Source organism: Paroedura picta, chromosome 2 (assembly GCF_049243985.1).
Source record: "Paroedura picta isolate Pp20150507F chromosome 2, Ppicta_v3.0, whole genome shotgun sequence".
Taxonomy (NCBI): Eukaryota; Metazoa; Chordata; class Lepidosauria; order Squamata; family Gekkonidae; genus Paroedura; species Paroedura picta.
In genome coordinates, this window is record NC_135370.1 from 28447929 (window position 1) to 28468568 (window position 20640).

General features: G+C 51.9%; 2 protein-coding genes across 2 annotated transcripts in view; both read left to right on the top strand.

Annotated features, from left to right (window-relative positions):
• Positions 1-2814, top strand: part of LOC143828414 (maestro heat-like repeat family member 5) — a 30391-nt gene extending 27577 nt beyond the window's left edge. The window contains exon 21 of the mRNA XM_077318838.1: positions 66-2814. The gene's annotated coding sequence lies outside the window, so the exon portion shown is untranslated. The remainder of the gene's footprint in view (positions 1-65) is intronic.
• A 13676-nt stretch (positions 2815-16490) lies between these two features.
• The window catches only part of LOC143829132 (aldehyde oxidase 3-like), an 81592-nt gene continuing 77442 nt past the window's right edge, over positions 16491-20640 (top strand). Inside the window, exons 1-2 of the mRNA XM_077319522.1 lie at positions 16491-16623; positions 19862-19919. Of these exons, the coding sequence (XP_077175637.1) occupies positions 16570-16623; positions 19862-19919 (112 nt within the window). The 5' untranslated portion in view covers positions 16491-16569. The remainder of the gene's footprint in view (positions 16624-19861; positions 19920-20640) is intronic.

The following is a 20640-nucleotide window of genomic DNA, read 5'->3' on the forward strand; positions in this document are numbered from 1 at the left end:
ATTTCCATGAAAAGAAAATGTTCCTTATGTTCATTGTTGTGGCATGTCTGTATCTTATTTTGAAGGGATGTTTAAACAGTACCAGGGCAGGGCATCCCTAGCCTAGCCACAACGGAGCCACGCTATAGCCTGCCCGCAGGCGAAGACAGCCGTCCACCAGAAGGAGCCGCCGAGGAGACGCCGCCGGCACCGCACACACCACCAAGCCGCCTGGGAGCCGCCGCCCGACCCGCCGAGGAGCCGCCGCCGCCGCACACACCGCCAAGCAGCCCGGGAGCCGCCGCCCGACCCGCCGAGGAGCCGCCGCCGCACACACCGCCAAGCCGCCCGGGAGCCGCCGCCCGACCCGCCTAAGAGCCGCTGCCGCCGCACACACCGCCAAGCCGCCTGGGAGCCACCGCCCGACCCGTCTAGGAGCCGCCGCCGCCGCACACACCGCCAAGCCGCCTGGGAGCCGCTGCCCGACCCGCCAAGGAGCCGCCGCCGCCGCACACACCGCCAAGCCGCCTGGGAGCCGCCGCCCGACCCGCCGAGGAGCCGCAAACTCAACAAATGCATACCAATAAATAGGAAGATAAATGTCCTTGAAGGTGCCGCTAGGTTTTTGCGGGTTCCAGACGGTCTCTCTTACCCCAAGCAATGGATCTTCCGACTATAACTAAAACCTGGCTGGTGGGAATGCAGGGGTGAGAGGGCAGGCAGGTTGCCTTCATGCTCCCCTTTCCATCCTGCAGCTGCCCTTGACTTTCCAGGAGATTTACAGCCGCCTCCCCATCATCCGGGATGCCTTCGCCAAGCAGGAGGCCAAGAGGGCCATCTGCTCCCTGGCGTGTAGGCGTGTCGGCGGAGTGGTGGACTGCCTTCTGGAAGTCCCCGTGGGCTGTGACGGGTAGACGGGGCAGCTGTTTAGTGTGGGTTGTGGGGTCGGGAGATTCCAGGAGGTTTGGGTGATGTTTGGGGAGAAACACAGGCAGGACACTCTCCCCCCAGCAGCACCCCCCAGCCTCTGCCCCCCCCTGGTCTCCAGGGATCTCTGGGGAATCCTCCCGACAACCCTCACCCTCCCCACCGCCGGGAAGGGAGCTCCAGCAAGCCCGATCCCATCCGATCTCCGGAGACAAGCCAATGCCCTGGCCAGTCTCTGGAGGGGAGGCCTCCAAGGGGTTGGGGGACAGTTCCTCCCAGGAACACGAGGGGTCAGGATGCAGAGCCAGGAAAGGGCCAACCACCTGCCCACGCCCCTGGCCTGGCTGCCAGACAGCCCCCAGGTCTGCTGGCTACGCCACACACCCCGGATGAGAAACAGCAAGAGAGCCGGGAATGGGACAGAGTCTTGGTGCCCCCAGGGAGATCTCCTTGTGGTCCTGCCTGGCTGGGAACGGGTTCAAGGATGTCTAGAGTCCAGTAGGCCACGATCCACGGATTGACCCAGCACAAGTGTCTGCATGTGTCACGGTCATCCAGGGCTCACCTCGGTGAAAAAAGCCATTCCAACTGTCCTCTCCTTCAGTTCGTGATGGTGCAAATACGCGTTGGCCAGTTTGAATGTCATCACCATGTGCACTTCATTGAATTTGAACAGCACCCTGTGTGAGGAAAACACGAAATCCCCAAAGGGTCAGCGACTCCGAAGGTTCAAAGTCAGGAACGACTGGGCCCTGCTACCCCTGTGGCGGCTGCAACGCATGCGGCCCGGTCATTCTGGCCACAGCAGCTGCATGTAAACGCACACGCGCAGTTGCCGTGCATGTGCGTTTTCGCCACTAGGTGGCGCTAACGCGCACGTGCAGAACAGCTGCACGTGTGCGTTTTCGCCAGCAGGTGGCGCAAACACGCACATGCGGCGCAAACATGGCCGCGCCTGCCTCTTCCCCCCCTCTCGCTGCGGGGGGAGGGGAAGGCAGGTGCGGCCGCTCGCGGCCCGTTACCATGGCCTTAACGGCCCAGTACCGGACCGCAGACCGGGGGTTGGTGACCTCTGCCGTAAATATCATGAGTTCCTCTGAGACAGTTGTGGCTTCCCAAAAGAAGCAGCTTAGGGTTTTTTTTACCCCAATTTCTCTACTCGAAGTAGTCTGAAAGAAGCTGACAACTGCTTTCCCTTCCTCTCCCGACAACCAGCAACTCAGGAAGCAGGTGGGGCTGGGAGAGCTCTGGCAGAACTGTACCTGGCCCAAGGTCACCCAGCTGGCTGTATGTGGAGAAGGAGTGGGGAATCAAAGTGGGAGAATTCACCATTCTCAACCACCCCACCACACTAGCTCTCCTTGTGAGGTCAGTGGGGCTGGGAGAGTTCCAGGAGTCACCCAACAGGCTGCATCTGGAGGAGCGGGGAATCAAACTCAGCTCTCCAAATTAGAGGCCTCCATACGTAACCACTACAAACACCCTGGCTCTCCAAGGTTTGGCCCCTGTTTCTTTTGGGTTTCACTTGGGCCCATTATGCACGGCCGCCGAAACGGCGAGTTCGGGTCACATGGTAAACGCGGAGGGGGAAGACACGAAGCAAACCGGTTATGCACGGGACGGGGCGCGGCGGCGGCAAAACCCGGAGCGGTGGGTGTCAAGGCGTCGATGCGGAGCCAAGGGGAAGCGAGGAATCCGGGGGCTGCTGGCTTCTCTGGGGACGTGCGGGGCGGTCCTGGTGCCCCTCGCGAGAGTCTGGCCCGGACGCCACGGGGCGTGGTAGGAAGGGGCGGTAACAGGGCTGGTCACTTGTGACCATGCTGCGCACCTGGGGAGAGCGGCGTGACGGGGCTCGCTGGCAGTGTCGGGCAGGGGAGCTATTTCTGCTCCACTGCCTCTCCATGGGCCACGCACGCCGCTTGATGACCAGCCAGCTGGTCAATTGCTTTGACGTCTTCCGGGGGGCGTCAGAGTCTCTCGAAGTGGCCGGGTACTCCCGGACGCCCCGGCAATGCCGGGAAAAGTTTCCCCGGCTCCGGGAGACTTTTTTCGCTGCCCTCCGTGCCATCCAGGCGGACACCCCGGGGCCGCCTCCACCGCACGGGGATCTCCTGGATCTAATGTGGGCGGAGGCAGGCGCGCCCACAGGGATGCTGCATCGGCAGGAGGGTGTGTGTGGCGGCATACAGCAGCTGCGCGATCCCGAGCCACTGGCCTGGGCGTGCGGCGGCGCCTTGCCGTCATGGCCCTCGAGGGAACCCAGCTCCAGCCATCGCTCTCACAGACATCCTGTCTTCCCCCCTTGCAGGGGATGCCTCGACGCACAGCGCGGATGCCGGGCCGTCGTCTTCAGCGCCCACGTGAGCTGCCGCCGCAGATGCTGCCTCCGCAAGGCTGGACTTTGGGGGGGATTTGTTTGACCCATGTTTCCCCTTCCCCTTCGTTTACTCCCCGTTCGCCTCTCCCCTTCTTTCCTGGCCCGGTTCCTCTGCCCCATAGGTTTCCCCTTTCTATTGACTTTGTTATAAAGTTTTTGCATTTCCTTAGAGACCTCTCCTCCGTTCTCGTTTGTGGTTGGGGGGGGTGTTTGGGAATGGGTGGGAGGTGGGTGGCCGGCCTCTCTGCCATCCTTAGCCGCGGCGATCCCCTCGCCCCCCTCCACTGTGAGCTGGTTGCAGCTGACTCTGTGCGTTATCGGTGATTTTAGTCGCCGCAATTCTACCCCGAATATGCGCTAAAACCCCCGTGCATAATGGGTCATCCAGAGCCCCCACCATAGGCTGGTCTAGAGCTGCAAATGCCAGACTCTCACGTACACACAGGTGGAAGGTCTGTGGTCCTTCCGTAGCGCCTCTTCCGTCTCCCAGGTTGAAACACGCCTGAAAGAAAGAGGCATCCACAGATACGGGGTGAGGGTGGCTTCTGCCCAAGGAAACAAGGGAGCTCCTTCACCTTCCTGTCGTCCTGTTTGCTCTTTCAGCTATGGAAAAACAAGAACAAGACACCGGAAATCCTTGCACAGACTGTCCAGTGTTTAAGGAGCAAACTCGCTCTGCAGCGAGAGGCGGCTGCAAAATTCATCGGTCATCAGGGGCCAGAACCTGGGCTCTGGGTTGTGCGCTTGTCCTGGGTCCCGAAGTGAAAAGCCAGAGAAAATGAGACGAGGATTTGAACCTGGGTCACGCTGGAGTCAGGCTCAAGAAGAAAAAGCAACTGAACTAGCAAGGGTGTGGGGAGACTGAAGGTCAATAACTGAGCGGAGGGTCCGAGGTCCGATCCCTGGCATCTCCAGGGGTTGGTTTTCTGAAGGACCAGGCGGTGGGTGACGTGAAAGACCTTGCAGGAGAGCTGCTGTCAGTCACAGGTGACTGGTTTGATGGGTGACTCGGTGTAAGGGAGGGTCCCCAACCTCTTTGAGCCTGCAGGCAGCTTTAGAACTCTGGGGCAGTAAGTAAGTAAGTAAATTAATTAATTAATATTTATATCTATAGCCCCGCCCTTCCTGGAAGTTCAGCCTGGAGAAAAGGAGGTTGAGAAGGGACATGATAGCCCTCTTTAAGTATTTGAAAGGTTGTCACTTGGAGGAGGGCACGATGCTGTTCTCGTTGGCTGCAGAGGGAAGGACGTGAAGTAAAATGCGGCTGGAGACTCACCGGAAGCTGCCATTGACGCGGCGGCGTGGTGGGAGGGAAGGAGGACGCTCCCAGGAGCATTGGGGCAGCGTGCGCGGCTCAGGGAGCCGTGTCATGTGGGAGGCACGGGCCTTAAAAGGCGCCACGTGCTCGGAGCCTGGCCTTTTCCCCCCCGGCAGCAGAGCAAGCAACAAGCTCGCTCCTGCTGCTGAGCACCGAGGGAGGCCGAGCGCGGGCCGGGAGCCTCGAGGGCGGCAAGTGGTCCCGAAAAGGGGCCGAGGCCACGCCCAGGATCTCGGGAGGGAGGGAGGGGGGAAAGGCATGGGCCCCAAAGGGGGGGGGAGCGGAGGCCGGAGATGAGCAGTGCCTCCCCTTCGGGAGAAGAGCTGCGCAGGAGGGGCGGCCTCAGGGCTAGTGCCCTGCGGGCCAGGGCCGTGTAGGCCGCAGCCGTACCTGGGGGCCGGGCTGGGGATGCAAGGGGTCCGCGGAGTGCGGAAGCCGGCCAGGGGCATGAGGCCTCAGGAGAGCCACGACGGGGGCGGCAGCGGGCAAGGACAGGCACGCAGCCTGAGGGAGGAGGTGCCAGGACCGCCCGTCATGGGGGCCAGTCCATTTCCCGAGGGGTGCGAAGGCAAGGGCCCCACGGTTCCCGCGGGCCCCAAACTCGATCCAGGACCAAGGCCAGTGGACCCCCACGGCGCAGGGGGGGTGGGGAGGGGGCCTCCATGGTGGCACGGTCCAGGAGCAGGCCCCAGCAGCAAGAGGCACCTGAGTCACGGGAGCGAGGAGCCTCTCCCCGGGGAAGGGCCCAGCAGGAGTCGCCGGATCGTGTGGGGGTGGATAGCCTATTGCAAGGCCTTGATGCCCCCAGGGGGGAGCAGGCCACCTTCTGGCAGGGCTATGCGAGAGCCATGTCTCGAATCTCGGGCTCTCACAGAGCAAAGAGTTCGCCCAGCAGCCTTAGCAGGTCGGCGGAGGAGACTGGGGGGGGCAGTTGGGGGTTAAGCAGTTCACCTGTGCCTGCTAGCAGATCCAGGGAGAGGTGCAGCAGGCGAAGGACAAAGGACAGCCATAGGAGACAGTGCAGGAGGCGTTGCACTCACTCCTCTGGGGAGTCCTCTTCTGGGGAGGACAGTGGGGATGCTAACAGTGATGGCAAGTATTGGTTAACGGGGGCCTTTATATCCGGGCTGCCAGCCTGGCTCCACAGCAGGCGGGCAGAGGCAAAGAGATTGTTGGAGTCCGGGGGGGGGGGTGACCGGCTCCCTCTTGGAACCTCCTGGGAAATACCGGGACACCGATGCGCCTCCGGGCATTCATTTGCCACAAAAACTGAGGGACAAGGCTCTAGATGGCTTTTTTCTTTCGTAAAGACAGGAAAAGGCGGGGACACAGGCAAGAAAAGGGACAGGAAGCGGGACGATGCCCCAAGATGCGAGAAAACTTTTGGGAACTGGCTAACGGGGTTTGCTGAATATATGGCACTTATAGCGGCAGCCTATCCGGAGAGGGGCTGGCATTTGGCCCGCTACCTCTGTCATGCCTTGGAAGCCCGTGAGTTCGGGGGGGAGGAAGCTGCCCTGGACTATGATAAAGAGTTTAGGGAGCTAGCTTCATAGAATCCAGATGCCCGCTGGGATCTTAAGCATCACGATTCTTGGATCGTGAAGGTTGGTCCCAGCATCTGGCAGAGGAAGGAGAGAGATAGACGGGCTGCCCTGCAGAAAAGAGGATTTCCCCTGGCCTGTTTGGGATTACAACAGGAAGGAATGTAAGCGCCAGCAGTGCAAATACGCCCACATCTGTGAGGTGTGTGGGGGCGCACACACAGGGCAGTCATGCATGAAAGGGGGTAGTGCCCTGCAGCCCTTTCGAGGGGCCCGATCCTCCTTGCGGAAGGATGGGGGATCGGGTTCAGGAGGGCCTTCAGCCACCGGCAAATCCGCCTGAGACACCATCAGCTGAGCTGCTGTGCCTCGTCCCGACCCCCTGTACGGGTCAGTGCTCTGGAGCGCATGCTAGCCACTTATCCCCATCGGCGGGCGGCAGCATACCTGCTGGAAGGGTTTTCCACGGGTTTTAGCATCCCATACACGGGAGGAAGGGTGGCAACGGACTGTGAAAACTTGAAGTCTGCCCGGGAAATGCCTGAGGTGGTGAGGAGCAAACTGGAGACGGAAATGGGGGCAGGCAGGATAGCGGGCCCTTAGAGTTCACCCCCCATGCCGAACCTGAGGATTTCGCTGTTGGGTGTGGTCCCAAAACGGGCAGAGGGACAATACAGGTTGATCCACCACCTGTCCTACCCAAGGGGGTCCTCTGTGAACGACCACATAGCTCCGGAGTTGTGTTCGGTGAGGTACGCCTCATTCGACCATGCGGTGGCCATTGTGCGCTCATGTGGGCCGGGAGCACTGATGGCGAAGTACAATGCTCAGTCAGCATTTCGCCTGCTGCCAGTGAACCCACGGGATTCTTGTTTGCTAGGATTTAAATTCCAGGGGAGCTGGTACGTCGATAAAGCGATGCCAATGGGGTGCTCCATTGCTTGCACTGTATTTGAAGCGTTCAGCACATCCTTGGAATGGGCCACTAAAGAAAAAGGGGGTTTCCATGCCGCGACCCATTAGCTAGATGATTTTCTTTTTGCGGGGAGTGTCAGGACCGGCTGCAGGTCTTCCAGGAAGTTGCCCACGAACTAGGGGTCCCATTGGCACCAGAAAAAAACAGAGGGCCCGGCTACGTCATTGTCCTTTCTGGGGATCCAATTGGATTCTGTGGCGGGCACGTCGCGGCTGCCGGATGATAAGCTGAGCGCACTCAGGGGCCTCTTGGAGGACATGCTGGGCAGGACTAAGAGCACTTTAAGGGAGGTGCAGGCTCTGTTGGGCCATCTCAACTTCGCCTGCAGGGTAGTGGCTCCGAGCCGGGCCTTTTGTGCTCGGCTAGCTAGGTCCACGGCCAGAATGCGGGGCCCCGGACACCATATCAGGGTAACACGGGCCATAAAGGAGGATCTTAGGGTGTGGCAGGTCTTCCTGCGACAGTACAACGGGCTTTCTATATTGCAGTCCCCATTGGCACTTGGCAAAGCACTCCAGGTGCATTCGGATGCGGCTGGCAGCCTGGGCTTTGGGGTGTTTTTTGACAACCGATGGTGTGCTGAAAAGTGGCCAGAGCATTGGGGCCCAGAAGTGAGGCGGGACCTCACCTTTCTGGAGTTATTTCCAATAGTGGTAGCAGTGGCATTGTGGAAAGGTCTTTTTTCCAACAGAAAGGTCCAATTTTGGTGCGACAACCAGGCGGTCGTGGCAGTGGTCAACAGGCAGTGCTCAACCTCTGCTAGAGTTATGGGGCTGGTTCGCCGCCGAGTCCTTGATTGCCTAGTGCATGACATTTCGTTTAAGGCTAAGCATGTGGCTGGGGTGCAGGATGAGCTGGCGGATGCCCTCTCCCGATTGCAGAAAGGAAAATCTTTCCAGCTGGCGCCGGAGGCCAGCCGTTACCCGGACGTGTTTCCCAAAGAGCTGTGTAAGCACTGGCTTACTTTGGGGCACTGCGCTCCAGTGAGTTCCTGGTGCCGACCAGGGCTCCCTCCTCGATGGCTTCCCCAGGGAGGGAAGACATGGCAGTGGGGAGGTGGGGTGCCCAGATTTGCATACGACGGTCAGAGACCGACCAGAGGGGTCGAGGGGCATGATTGTGGGGACCTAGGCGGGCAGGCACCGGGCTGTGCTCCGTGGCCTGCCTGGAGGCCTCCTTGGCGAGACGGCCTCCCGTGCCGGGATATTGGTTTAGCCACGCAGATGGGTCCTGCTTCTCGCGTTTCCAGTTGGTGGCCATCTTGCAAGCTAGCCGAGGAGGGTTCGGCAGGACCCGGGGTGGTATGGAATGCATTCCTTTCGCATTGGGGCAGCCACCCAGGCCTACACAGAGGGGGCATCCCCTGAGCAGGTCATGGGGCTAGGGAGATGGAAGTCCCGGGCATATCGTGGGTATGTGAGGCCGGGCACAGCAAAACATTACCCTGTGGCTTGTTTCAGGGAGCTGCCCAGCTACACGCCGAGTGCTGGTTCTGGGACACAGCTTCGTCCACTGGGCACACGCTTATGCAGCCAGTTCTGGTTGGGGCTCCAACCTGGGCCTGGGAGAGGATATTTCTGTCCAGTGGTCTGGACACAGAGGCATGCGCTGGTCGGCCCTCCTGGGAACGTTTGCTGCTGCAGCTGCCAAGTCAGGACCTCCAGACGCGCTGGTGATACACCTTGGGGGTCATGACCTACCTGCCGAAAGCCGAGTTCACTTGAAGCGGAGAGTGCCGAGTGATCTGGAGGCGTTGCGGCAGAAATGGCCTACGACAGTTCTGGTATGGTCCCAGATGGTGGAGCGGTGAGCCTGGCGCAGAGCAAGGAACGTGGACAGTGTGAAGTAAAATGCGGCTGGAGACTCACCGGAAGCCGCCATTGAGGCATCACCGAAAGCGCGCACTCCTGAGGCATCACCAGCATCCCCTCTATGGGTCAGAAACCCCACAGCAAGGAGCCCCGGAGATCCATGGGGATTCTGGTCGGGGTCTTCAGGCCGCTGTGGGGTGTGTGGGTTTAGATAGGCCAGAAAGGCCAGGGTCAGGCTCCCTCTCCCCTTGCTGGCCAACACAATGTTGGGAAATTTGTTTTGGTTAATAAAAGCTGTGGCCTGTTTTTGCCAATGATATGGTGTGTGTGTCTCCTTCCTGAACAAAATGCCCGCCTGCAAGTCAATGGGTTTAAACTACAAGTACAACGATATAGGCTAGATATCAAGAATTTTTTTCTTCACACTCATAGTTCAGCAGAGGAATAGGCTGCCTCCCCCTCACTGCCAGTCTTCAAGCAAAGGTTGGATACACACTTTTCTTAGATGCTTTAGGCATCTAAGCACTTTAAAAAAAATTTAATTGGAATTTGTATTGGCTTTTCTTAACTGCAAGCCATTTTAGGAGACTTTCATTCTAAGTGTAAAAAATAAACTGCTTTCTCAATACTGAATTGCTTACCCATTTTTTCCATACCTTGACTTTTCAAAAAACTAATTTTATTTTCCAAAGGCTCCGTGAGTTTCATCCAACTTCATGTTGCCTAATATAACCAAGAGCCAGTTTGCTGCTCTGTGCTGAAACCTTGTTCAACAAAGTTATGTTCTATCCCCTTATCTATTTAATCAATTTATACATACATGATATAGTTAAAGCAATTTATATCCTAAATAATTGAGAACTGCAAATTTGAATTTATCCTGATGACACAGCATTATTATCCCATTCAGCAATAGGCCTGAAATGTATGTTGATGAGTTGTGGTTATTATTGTATGACTGAGGCCTAACAATAAATGTTGATAAATCAAAAGTTGTAGTCTTCACAAGAGGTTGTATTCTGAAGGGAAAAGACTGGAAATTGGCAAATGCCAGTATTGAAGAAGTAACAGCCTTCAGATATTTGGGTACGTTATATACCCAACATTTATCTTGGATAAATCAATTCCAATCCATTTTGAATAAAATAAACCCATACCTAAATGCTCTGACATGATTTTTTCCATAGAGTCATAGAGTTGGAAGGGACCTCCTGGGTCATCTGGTCCAACCCCCTGCACTATGCAGGACACTCACAGCCCTATCGCTCATCCACTGTAACCTGCCACCTCCTTGGTGGAAGGAGGAAAATATTATCCCACACCCACACAAACTTTCTGGGTAAAATAAATCAAACATTACTTTATGGAGCAGGTGTGTGGACAGAAGGCATCTCAGAGAGCATTGATTCATTTCTTTGAAGATTTTTGAGGGAAATAACTAGATTATAATTAAAATGAGAATCTGAGATAGCCATCCACCAAAAATTCGCAATTCCCTCATTGGAATCAGCAGCTTGGCTAGATGCCTTTAGAATTAAGATTCTCTTTAACAACAGATCTAAACTCCCACTCAGATTAAAAGATGATCCATTTCAAAGTACATGGAGAATGTTGGTCAACCAGAGACTAAACCAGCTTGGTTTTTCTTCAATGAACAACAAACGAAAGCAATTCAGGAGATCAACAAAGAACTATTGATATTGGATTTTAAAAGTACAGTCCAAGAAGCAAGACAGAATTGACTTATAAATGTAAATCAAGGCCCAACTTTTTAATTACAGGATGTGGATCCATATACTAGCAGGTCTTGGCAACTTACAATTTGAAATTAATAAACTTATGATTCCCCCATGTGATAACTGACAATGGCTTAAGGCTTAAAACCAAAAAGCATTATAAATTCCCCCCCATCCCCCTGGAACCTTCTATTGCTCCGAGGGAGGGGGGGCTTACTGCCCATTTTTGTAGATTCAAATGAGTAGCCATGTTGGTCTGAAGTAGCACAATAAAATCAGAGTCCAGTAGCACCTTTAAGACCAACAAAGATTTAATCAAGGTGTGAGCTTTCGAGTGCAAGCTGACAAAGGGTGCTTGCACTCGAAAGCTCACGCCTTGAATAAATCTTTGTTGGTCTTAAAGGTGCCACTGGACTCTGATTTTATTGTGCCCATTTTGGAAACTCCTAGAATGCATTGTTTGATGATGTCACTTCCAGCTCACGTTGGAAAGTGACATACTCATGTTGCTGCAATGTCAGCTGAGCTTCCCTCCTGCTCGCGTTGAGTCCTGCCCCCCCCATTGCTTTAGGATACTTAGGGCTGATCCTGCGTAGAGCAGGGGTTGGACTAGATGGCCTGTATGGCCTCTTCCAACTCTATGATTCTATGATTCTATGATTCTAGCCCTAACCCTAACCGTAACCCTTATCCCCATTCTATGTAACAATATTACAGCAATTGGCCATTGTTATGTAGAACAGTGGTCCCCAACCTGCGGGCCACGGCCCGGTGCCGGGCCGCGAAGGCCATGGCGCCGGGCCGCGGCTCCCTCTCCCCGCCCCCCTCTCCCCGCCCCCCCCTGCAGTAAAAAACTTCCCAGGCCGCAAGCTTGCGGCCCGGAAAGCTTCTTACTGCGGGAGGGCGGGGAGAGGGAATCAGAGCCGGGCCGCGCATTTGCGCAGGTGCGGCCCGTGCGGGCACGGCTCGATGCGGGGCGCGGCCCGTGCGGGCGCGGCCCGATGCGCGGGCGTGGTCCGCGTGGGCACGGCCCACGGGCGCAGCCCACTATGTGGGCCCTGCCGGTCCCCAGCCTCCGAAAGGTTGGGGATCACTGATGTAGAGCAACAAGTGGGGAGCTAAAAAGAGGGGCCAATAAGCAACCTTGTCTAGCCCCCTTATTTTGGGGTATTTCAATCAAAAGTTAGTTTTACATCCATAAAAGCTGCAAAGAAATTTCCCCATTTTATATAGTGTATCCCAGGAGTTCTATAATTTTCTTCTCCTACTGTCCAGGCCAGGCTCAGTCAAAGAAACTTTTCCAGAATATCCCAGGAGGTTATTCCTGAAGTCTTTCTAGCACCTAATTCCTCCTGATCTCGTCCTCTGGATGCAGGGCTTGAACATCTCTCTGCCTTTTGCCAGACCTCCTGGCATTTCTAAAAGGATGGCTAAGGTGAAGTTGGAAAGCTATCAGATTTACTGCCTCTCCCCCACCCCGCTCCTGCCTGTTCTCTGCCCCAAAAGAAAAACATTTAAAAACTTATGTTCAGCATTTCCCCCAGCACATTTCTTCACACATGGTTTTAGAAAATAACAGGAGGAATTTGAACTGTAATAAAATACCCTTGGGATTACTTCAGAATACAGGATGGATAACATGATTGGATTGGAAGGACTTTCTTGTTCTAGCCTGCCTCATTCACACAATGAAAGGAGGTTAGTTATTTTTTGTGCTTATATAGGATTACTGCCACCTAGCTGTTCCTGTTCCTGCATATCTCAAAACAACCCAAGGACATTCAGTAGACAAAATGCACATATAGTTGAATGTCTACCATCATGTAGATACACGGTCTGGGCCCAGTGTACCTGAGAGACCGTCTCTCCGCCTATACCCCCAAAAGAGCATTACACTCCGCCACCGCCAACCGGCTGATGATCCCTGGCCCCAAACAAGCACACCGGTTCTCAATGACTTCCTGCTCCTTTGAGCACCCTCTCTGCTTGCATCTTGAATGAACTGAAGAATGAACAGAGCAGAATAGTTAGACTCTTTTCTCACCTCTATCTTTACAAAATTTACTTCTATATAAAACTATTCTCAAAGTCAAAGTCAAAGCACCTTTATTGGCATAACCATAACAAAAGCATTTATGTTAAAAAAATAAGGTATTTCAATTCCCCATTAGTTTGAAGAAAATCCTATGGAGGAATTTTGCAATAGCTTCAGTTACTTGAGAGTTTTGATCCACTAAGAGAAAGTGCACTATTGTTGAGGGATCGTGTATCTTATTCTCCCTCATGAGAGGATTTATGGAACATTCTCTAAGATGGTTGTGCTGCTCACAAAAGAGATGAACGTGTTCCACCGACTTGGGTTTCTTCAACGAGCACATACGGAATCTGTTGGCTTACAGAATTTTAATGTAGCGACCTTTGGTCACTGCCATTGATAGGTGGTTTAGTCTCGCAAGCATAAAAAAATCGTTTCAAGGAGGACGATTTTAAAGATGTAAAATACTCCGGGATCCTCCTTGACAGGGGATAGATTTTTTAAAAAGATAGGAGAGCATGTTCTGCGTGCTCCAGCAGCAGTGTTCTGATAACCAATATCCAAGATTCGTTTCCTGATATTATAAGCTTGTTTCTCTTCAAGGTTTTCCAAAAGCACAAGGCCTATAAACTTTAGTTTGTTGTTTATCTTCATGAACCAGAACGATAGAAAATTATCAGATGACATAAGGTAGACTAGGCTCCCTGCTTGGCCTCTAAAGTTCAGGCAAAGTCAGTATTTAAAGTTGCGAAGCCAGGCTAGAGAAGCCAGTTGGATGATGCTGATCTCCAAGTATATTGTATAGGCAGAGATGCATTTGGGAAGACCCAATAGTTGGTGAAGAAAGGAAAATTGCAGCTCTCTACCCCCATAGTGAGGTCTAGGTCTGTACACCATATTGGTAGGCCATATAAAAGTTTCAGAATTAGCATGGTTTTTAATTTTAATTTTAAATTTTAATAGCAGCTGGAAGGTTTTGATCTTTCTTGGAAAAGTAGAACCTGACTATTGCATTTGTCTTGATATTTGTGCAGATTGACATTTGCTTCCAATGTAGGGACCATTGAAAATGGACTCCTAAGTATTTAAAGTGGTGCACTTGCTCGATGTAATGTTTGTTTATTTTCCACTTGGTGGATTTGGAAAATACGACTATTTTAGATTTGGTGAAGTTAATCTTGATTGTTTTTGATCACAATAGCTTGAGAAAATTTGAAGAAGAACTTTTAGGCCAACCTGAGTACAGGAAAGGAGGACCGCATCATCCACATACAAAAGGAGGGGGACTGGAGAGCTTCCCAGCCTTGGAGCATGGCAGTGGATTCCCGTAAAGTTTTCAGCCAGATCAGATACATATAGGTTGAATAGATGTGGGGCTAAAATGCAGCCCTGTTTAATGCCTTTGTTGGCAGATGTTCTGTCAGAAAGCTTCCTATCCCTGTCACCGCGGATTCAGCAGAAATGTAAATGAGATGTAAAAGGCAGATTCCCATATCTAATATTTTTTTCCATAATTGAGTTCTTGGGATGGAATCAAAAGCAGTTTGAAGGTTGAGAATGGTGGCGTAGAGCTCGCCCTTTTTGGTTCAAGTGTATTTTGCTGCAAGGGGGTAGAGAGTTAGGGCATAATCAAGAGTGGACTTCCTCATTATAAAACCGATCTGTTTTGGCCCCACTTTAGTAGCTGACCACTCCACTAATCTGAATCTGCGATAGCTGGCATAGATTTTTCCAGGATTAGAGAGGAGGTTAATCGGTCTGTAGTTGGCTAAGCGGTTTGGGTCGCCTCTTTTGAAAATCGGTTTGACAACCGCTTCTCTCCAGGAGGCAGGGATGGTTCCACTGGAATTTATTTTGATGAAGAGAGAAGCAAAGAGAGGCGCCCAGTAGTTGGCAAATATTTGGAAGATTTCTGGTGGGAGACCATGAGGGCCAGGCGCCATGCCACATTTAAGTAGCCTGGTGCTCCACTTTCTCACATATTTAAACTCTGCCAACACCACTGACAATATTCTCATTTGAACATATTTTACTGGGTGTTGTGAAGGAACCAGAGAACCATTGGCATCACTCTTGACTTCTGGGATGAAGTGTGGGATAGAAATGTCATAGGAGAATGTGCGGAGATCAACTGGTCTGTTTGCAAGCCAAATTTCCTACTTCAAATTCTGGAAAGCCTTTGTAGGCTTACCAAACATATGGATGTTATGTGATCACCAGATTTGCAGGTTTAGGTAGATGTTCAATAAAAGGTTCCGTTCTACTTCAATAGCAACAAACATACCTGGGTGTCTTATTTCATAAGCTAGCTTCATGAAAGACATACTAAATTTCAATGGTTATTCTTTCTTTTATTTGCAACTGCCTACAAGTTATTTAACATGTAATTGGAAACTAGAGGTGTCAGGTCCTGCTGGCCAGCAGAGGGGGTGGGGGGGATAGGGTTGCCAGATCCAGGTTGGGAAATTCCTGGAGATTTGGGAATGGAGCCTGGAGAGGAGAGGGACCTCAGTGGGGTACAATGCCAGGGAGACCACCCTCCAAAGCATCCCTTTTCTCCAGGGGAACTGATATTTGTAGTCTGGAGATATAATTCTGGAGAATCCCAAGGTCCCATCTGGAAGCTGGCTTCTCTACTAAAAACAAGGGTTGCAGAGCTAACAGTGCCAGTGCAGGATTTAATAGATGACAGAGGAAGAGGTTTTTGTATCTTGCTTTTCACTGCCTAAAGGAGTCTCAAAGTGCCTTACAATCACCTTCCCTTCCTCTCCTCATAACAGAGACTCTGTGAGATAGATGAGGCTGAGACCGTTTCTGCACTGGGAACTTTGCTGCTCTGACTCTGTGTGAGAGCACAAATCTGGGGCAGATGAGGTACACTGGGCCAAATACTCCCCTGGGTGGGAGGTGTGGCAACCTGCCCTGGCTCAAACTCCAGCATGCAGCCTGGTGTGAAGCATCCAGTGTGGAAATGGTCTTGAGAGAGCTTTGACAGGACTGCTCGGTCAGAACAGCACTATCAGGGCTGTGACAAGCCCAAGGTCACCCAGCTGGCTGCATGTGGAAGAGCACCAAATCAAACCTGATTCTCCAAATTAGAGGCCACTGCTCTTAACCACTATACCAAGCTGGATCCCCAAAAGAAATTTATTTTTATTAGATTTATATGACCACTCCTCCCAACATGCTGGCTTGGAGAGGTTTATATCAGATTATTAATAATTGCATAGTTCCATAAGTTTCATAAATAACCTTTAAATAACCAATACACTCATCAATCATAACCCCAGCTGGGGTCAGCCACCATTTGCTTGAGGCATTTGCTTGAACAACAACATCCACTGGTCCCCCCCCCTCTTCAGGGCGTATAGAAATGACAAAGATACCAGTAGCACCATCATTTTTGAGCCTGTAAAAGTAGATCTTTGCCCCCCCAAAGGTCAGATTATGAGACGGAAGAACCAGAAGGCTGGCCAGGGACTGGGCAGGAAATACGAACGTTTGGGAGGAGGGTTGGAAAAATGACCAGCCATGGGAGGCTTGGGTGACAGGAGAGGGGACTGTGAATTTGCCATATGAATGTTAAGTGTTGAATATCTTGGAGGTAGGACTTTCAGCACCATCGGTACGGGCTTAAGCTCTTCCAGATCAGTTCCACATGTTTTAAGTGGAAATACTGCACCGATTTAGTGGCAGTTTTTTTTTGCTGATTGCATCCTGGCTCCTCCCTCCAGGTCTCATTTTTATCTTCATTCTGGAAATCACAAGAACGACTCTGGCGCTGGAAGCAACTGGTGAAAGCAACTGCCTTGCTGGTGCTTGACATCAGCTTTGGCCGCTTTCGTGCAGGGGGGCTGCTAGGCAGAATGGCTGGCTCCCCACAATCAGATGAGCTCATATTTTTTGTGAATGGAAAGAAGGTAAAGGATGTATTTATTTATTGGTATGCTACCATTTTAAAAAGTGGAAGGATCATGAGGACGACAAGTGATATATTTGTGGGGATCATCTCTTATTTATTTATTTTATTTACTAGATTAAAAGCCCATTTTATACTGTAATAAAATGGGCGTTAGATGGCTCCCCCGCCCCCGCCGACAGTGAAAGGCTTCAGCATGGGCGGGGATGGCGTGGAGCGGCTGTGAGAGGCAGGCCGCGGCATGGATGGGGCTGGAGAAGAATTTTGGTCCCCCCATCCCAACTCCGGTAGGCTTCTGCGGGGCTGGGGTTGAGGCTGGGTCTTACCTTGCGGCTCCTGAGGGCGCGCTGGCAGCGGGGACGGCGTAGTTCGGGTGTCTTGGCGAGTGGGCGTGGTCGGCAGGCAGCCATGTTGCGCGGCGTGGCGGCAGGCGGCCATGTTGTACGGCGCGGGTCATATTTATAACTCCTCCCCAACAGCCGTAACCCTTTTATTTAATCAGCTCCGCAGGCGCGGTTTAAAGATTATATTTATATACCGCCCTCCCTGGAAGCTTTTAAAAGGGACCTTCCAAATTGATTAAATCTGAATGAATTTCCAGTAGCCACTGGATGTTTTCGCATGTCATTTTCCACTAGAAAGTTTTGTAACCATAAGTGGGAAGAGGAAGTGGAGGAGTTGTCCAGTCTGTAAGGGCATGGGGTTGTCATGTGTGTTGTGTGGGAGGTTGTGGTGGCATGGTGGCAAATGAGGCCATGGGTGTGGAGATATGGGTGTCAAGAACCTGTGGTGTGGAATGTTCGTTGATTGTGGGAGAGGACTGAACTTTGGGAATTGTGGCATAGTGGTTACAGATGAGCTTTCCAGAGCCATGTCCTCAGATATGTGAAGGGAAAATCAGACTGGAGACTCTTCTTAGGGGAAGATTACATGACAACCAATTCCCCCCAGTTCTGCGTCATTTCCCTTCTTGTGTGAATTAGGCCACATTCACCGAAATGCCCCTCTGCCCTAATACACATAGGGTAGTCACAGTACACAGGTGTCCACCCTGTTCCTTCTGTCTCCCATATTTGCACTGTTGGTAAAATGTTATATGCCCACATGCTTCTTTCATGGTTGCTCCTTAGAAGAACGGATTTTCGTACCCTATTGCTTACTACCCAAAGGAGTCTCAAAGCGGTTTACAAACACCTTTTACATTTGTCTCTCCACAATAGTCAACCTGTGAGGTATGTAGGGTTGTGAGAGATCTGAGAGAACTGGGAATGGGCTTCAGTGACGCAGCAGGCCTCAGGTGTCTCAAAGCATTTTCCAATCGTCTTCCCCTTCTCTCCCCATAGCAGACTCCCCATGAGGGAGGTGGGGTAGCAAGTCTCACAGGGAAGCTGGCAAGAGGAAGACTGTCTGTGCACAGCAGTCTTGACCTTAGTAAGGTTTTTAATACTGTTTTTTTATTTGCCATGCCAAGGTTATTTGCCAGTTACTATTTCAGTTACGATGTGTCTCCAGACATTTACTTGTTCTCTATTTAGTTTCAGGCTGTAAATATTTATTTAGATCTTCCTGCACTTTCCAGACTCACATGACTGATGCTGGTCTGCCTGTCTGCGCCCCAGAATACAAATAGTTGCTGATAAGAGCTGGCCATAACCCATAGGCCAGGAGGGACACTCCTGCACCACTCCCTCCCAACTGCAGGCAAAAATGGCTCATTTGAAGGCTGGACTCTGAGGCATTGTACGATTTTGAAGTCCCACCTCCAAACCTCCAGGAATATTTCCAACCCAGGGGTAGCCAACCTACAGGTGTGGCCTGGAGAGCTCCTGGAATTACAGCTCACCAGCAGAGTATAAAGATCAGCTCCCCAGGCAGAAAGGGCTACTTTGGACAGGGTTGTGGTAGAGGAGAAACATTTAAGGCTTCCCACACAGGTTGTTGTTGAATTGAAAGACTTGAGGCCTAGTGCACAGGGTTGTTGTGCAGATGAAACAGGAGACAAAAGAGCCAGCTTCCTCTGCAGAATAACGCTGTGCAGTGGCCTCAAATCTGCAGAGAGTTGCAAAGATGAAAGACACATGGCTTGGCTGTGTCTAACCCCAGGCCAGAGCAGTATTTTAAGTGAGAAGGGGCTTTTCTGTGGCCTCCCTGTCAGGCAACTGTTTGGCAGAAGGGGAAAGTCCTCCCCCCTCAAAAGGAAGGCCCTCAGTCTCCCTTGCATTGCTCTTGGAAAGGCCTCCTCCCCTCAGTCAGGGCCTGTCAGAGGCTCCTTTGCAGGGGGGGAGGGGGAGCACTCTGCAGCCTCCTGCCAGCTCTGTCAGGGTTCTGAGGCAATTCACAGTTGGACATGGCAGTTAGGGCAGCCTTGGGGCGAAAAGGGCTGGCGCAGCCTCTGTTCTCATCCCCCTTGGCAGCCCTACTGAGCTCCTCTCCCTTTGGTGGTCAGGAGCAGACTGGCAGCCAGACTGGGCTGGGTGAATGGAATTTTGGTCTGTCCTGGTGAGGGGCCAATAGGAAGGCACTTTGCGCGCCTCCCCATTGGCTGCTTGGCCCTGTAAAAAGATCATAGTCTGACGAAGGGTGCTTGCACTCGAAAGCTCACGCCTTGAATAAACCTTTGTTGGTCTTAAAGGTGCTACTGAGCTCTCATTTTATAGTAGTTCATTTGGCTTCAGTGGGATCCTGCTCCTTGCTGCCATGGTTAAGAGTGACAGTCCTGCCCCTCCACATGCAGCCAGCTGGGTGACCTTGGGCTAGTCACAGTCCTGTTACAAGCTGTTCTTGCAGAGCAGTTTCTCCCAGTCTCACCTACCTGCGGGGAGAGGAAGAGAAGGCAATTTTAAGCTGCTTTGAGACTCCTTCGGGCAATGAAAAGCCGGGCATAACACCCGACTCTTCTTCTTTCAAAGCAAGCGGCTATCATAGTGTTTCAACAGGATTGTATTTTCTTCGTACGTCTTCCTCCTACATACTGCTCTTCTGACAATGAGCGGCTTATAGCTATTGCCAGCCAAGTTCACTTCTGTTTATCCTTCTCTATTAACAGATTACTTATGTCTATACTTCCTGATTTGGGATGGTTCTCCTTTGTCTGTATGACTTGATTGAGAAAGGAACATGGGAGCCGAAGCAAAAGCAATGGGAGCATTGTGGTATTAACCCATCCCTTATCCAAAGCACAGGTAATACTCTCTGGCAAGATGTATTATGATTCACTTCTTCTTTTATTTCTATTGCAGGTTATTGAAAGGTGTGCTGACCCTGGAGAACTGCTGCTTAATTACCTGAGAAAGAGGCGTATCCTTTGATCCTTTCTTTAAAACATTGCATAAGCATCCTAGTATTGATGGAAGAAGCAAAGGAAACCCAGTAGCTCAAATCTTTCTGAAAGCAGGGTAGGAGAATAGCCAGGAAAAGGCTAATTCCTTGGCAGCGATCTTTGCCAGGCCCACCAGCACAGCTTAGGAAGTCTCTCTTTATAAGACTTTTATTAAATTCTGCTTAGCTAAGGTCATACGGGGAAACTGTATTCTGCAATATGATTGGCTAATGCTGAACAAAAATCATACATAAAAAGAGCAGCTGTGTCTTTTTGGAATTTTGTGTGTTATTGTATGGTTGGAAGGATATCCAGGGGCATGAATCAAAAGTGTGGGTTGAAAAATTATACCCTCCAACTATTAAACACTTTAAACACATCTACTGTGTTTCCCTGAAAATAAGACAGGGTTTTATATTAATTTTAGGTTTAAAAAATGCACTAGGGCTTCTTTTTGGGTAGGTCTTATATTTATTGACATCCCCCCCAAATGTTACATTTATTCCAGCCCCGCCCCCCCGGAACCCCATTAAATCGTACCTTAAGTGCAGGACACAGCTTCTGACAAGCTGGGGAATTCTGGGATTGTAGGCAGGGCTGACAGAGGCTGAGTGAGCAGGGCTCTGAAGTGTGTATCGCTGCCGGCAGGGAGGTGAGCAGCACAGTGGCACAGCGTACACGTGCGCTGCAGATTTGAGG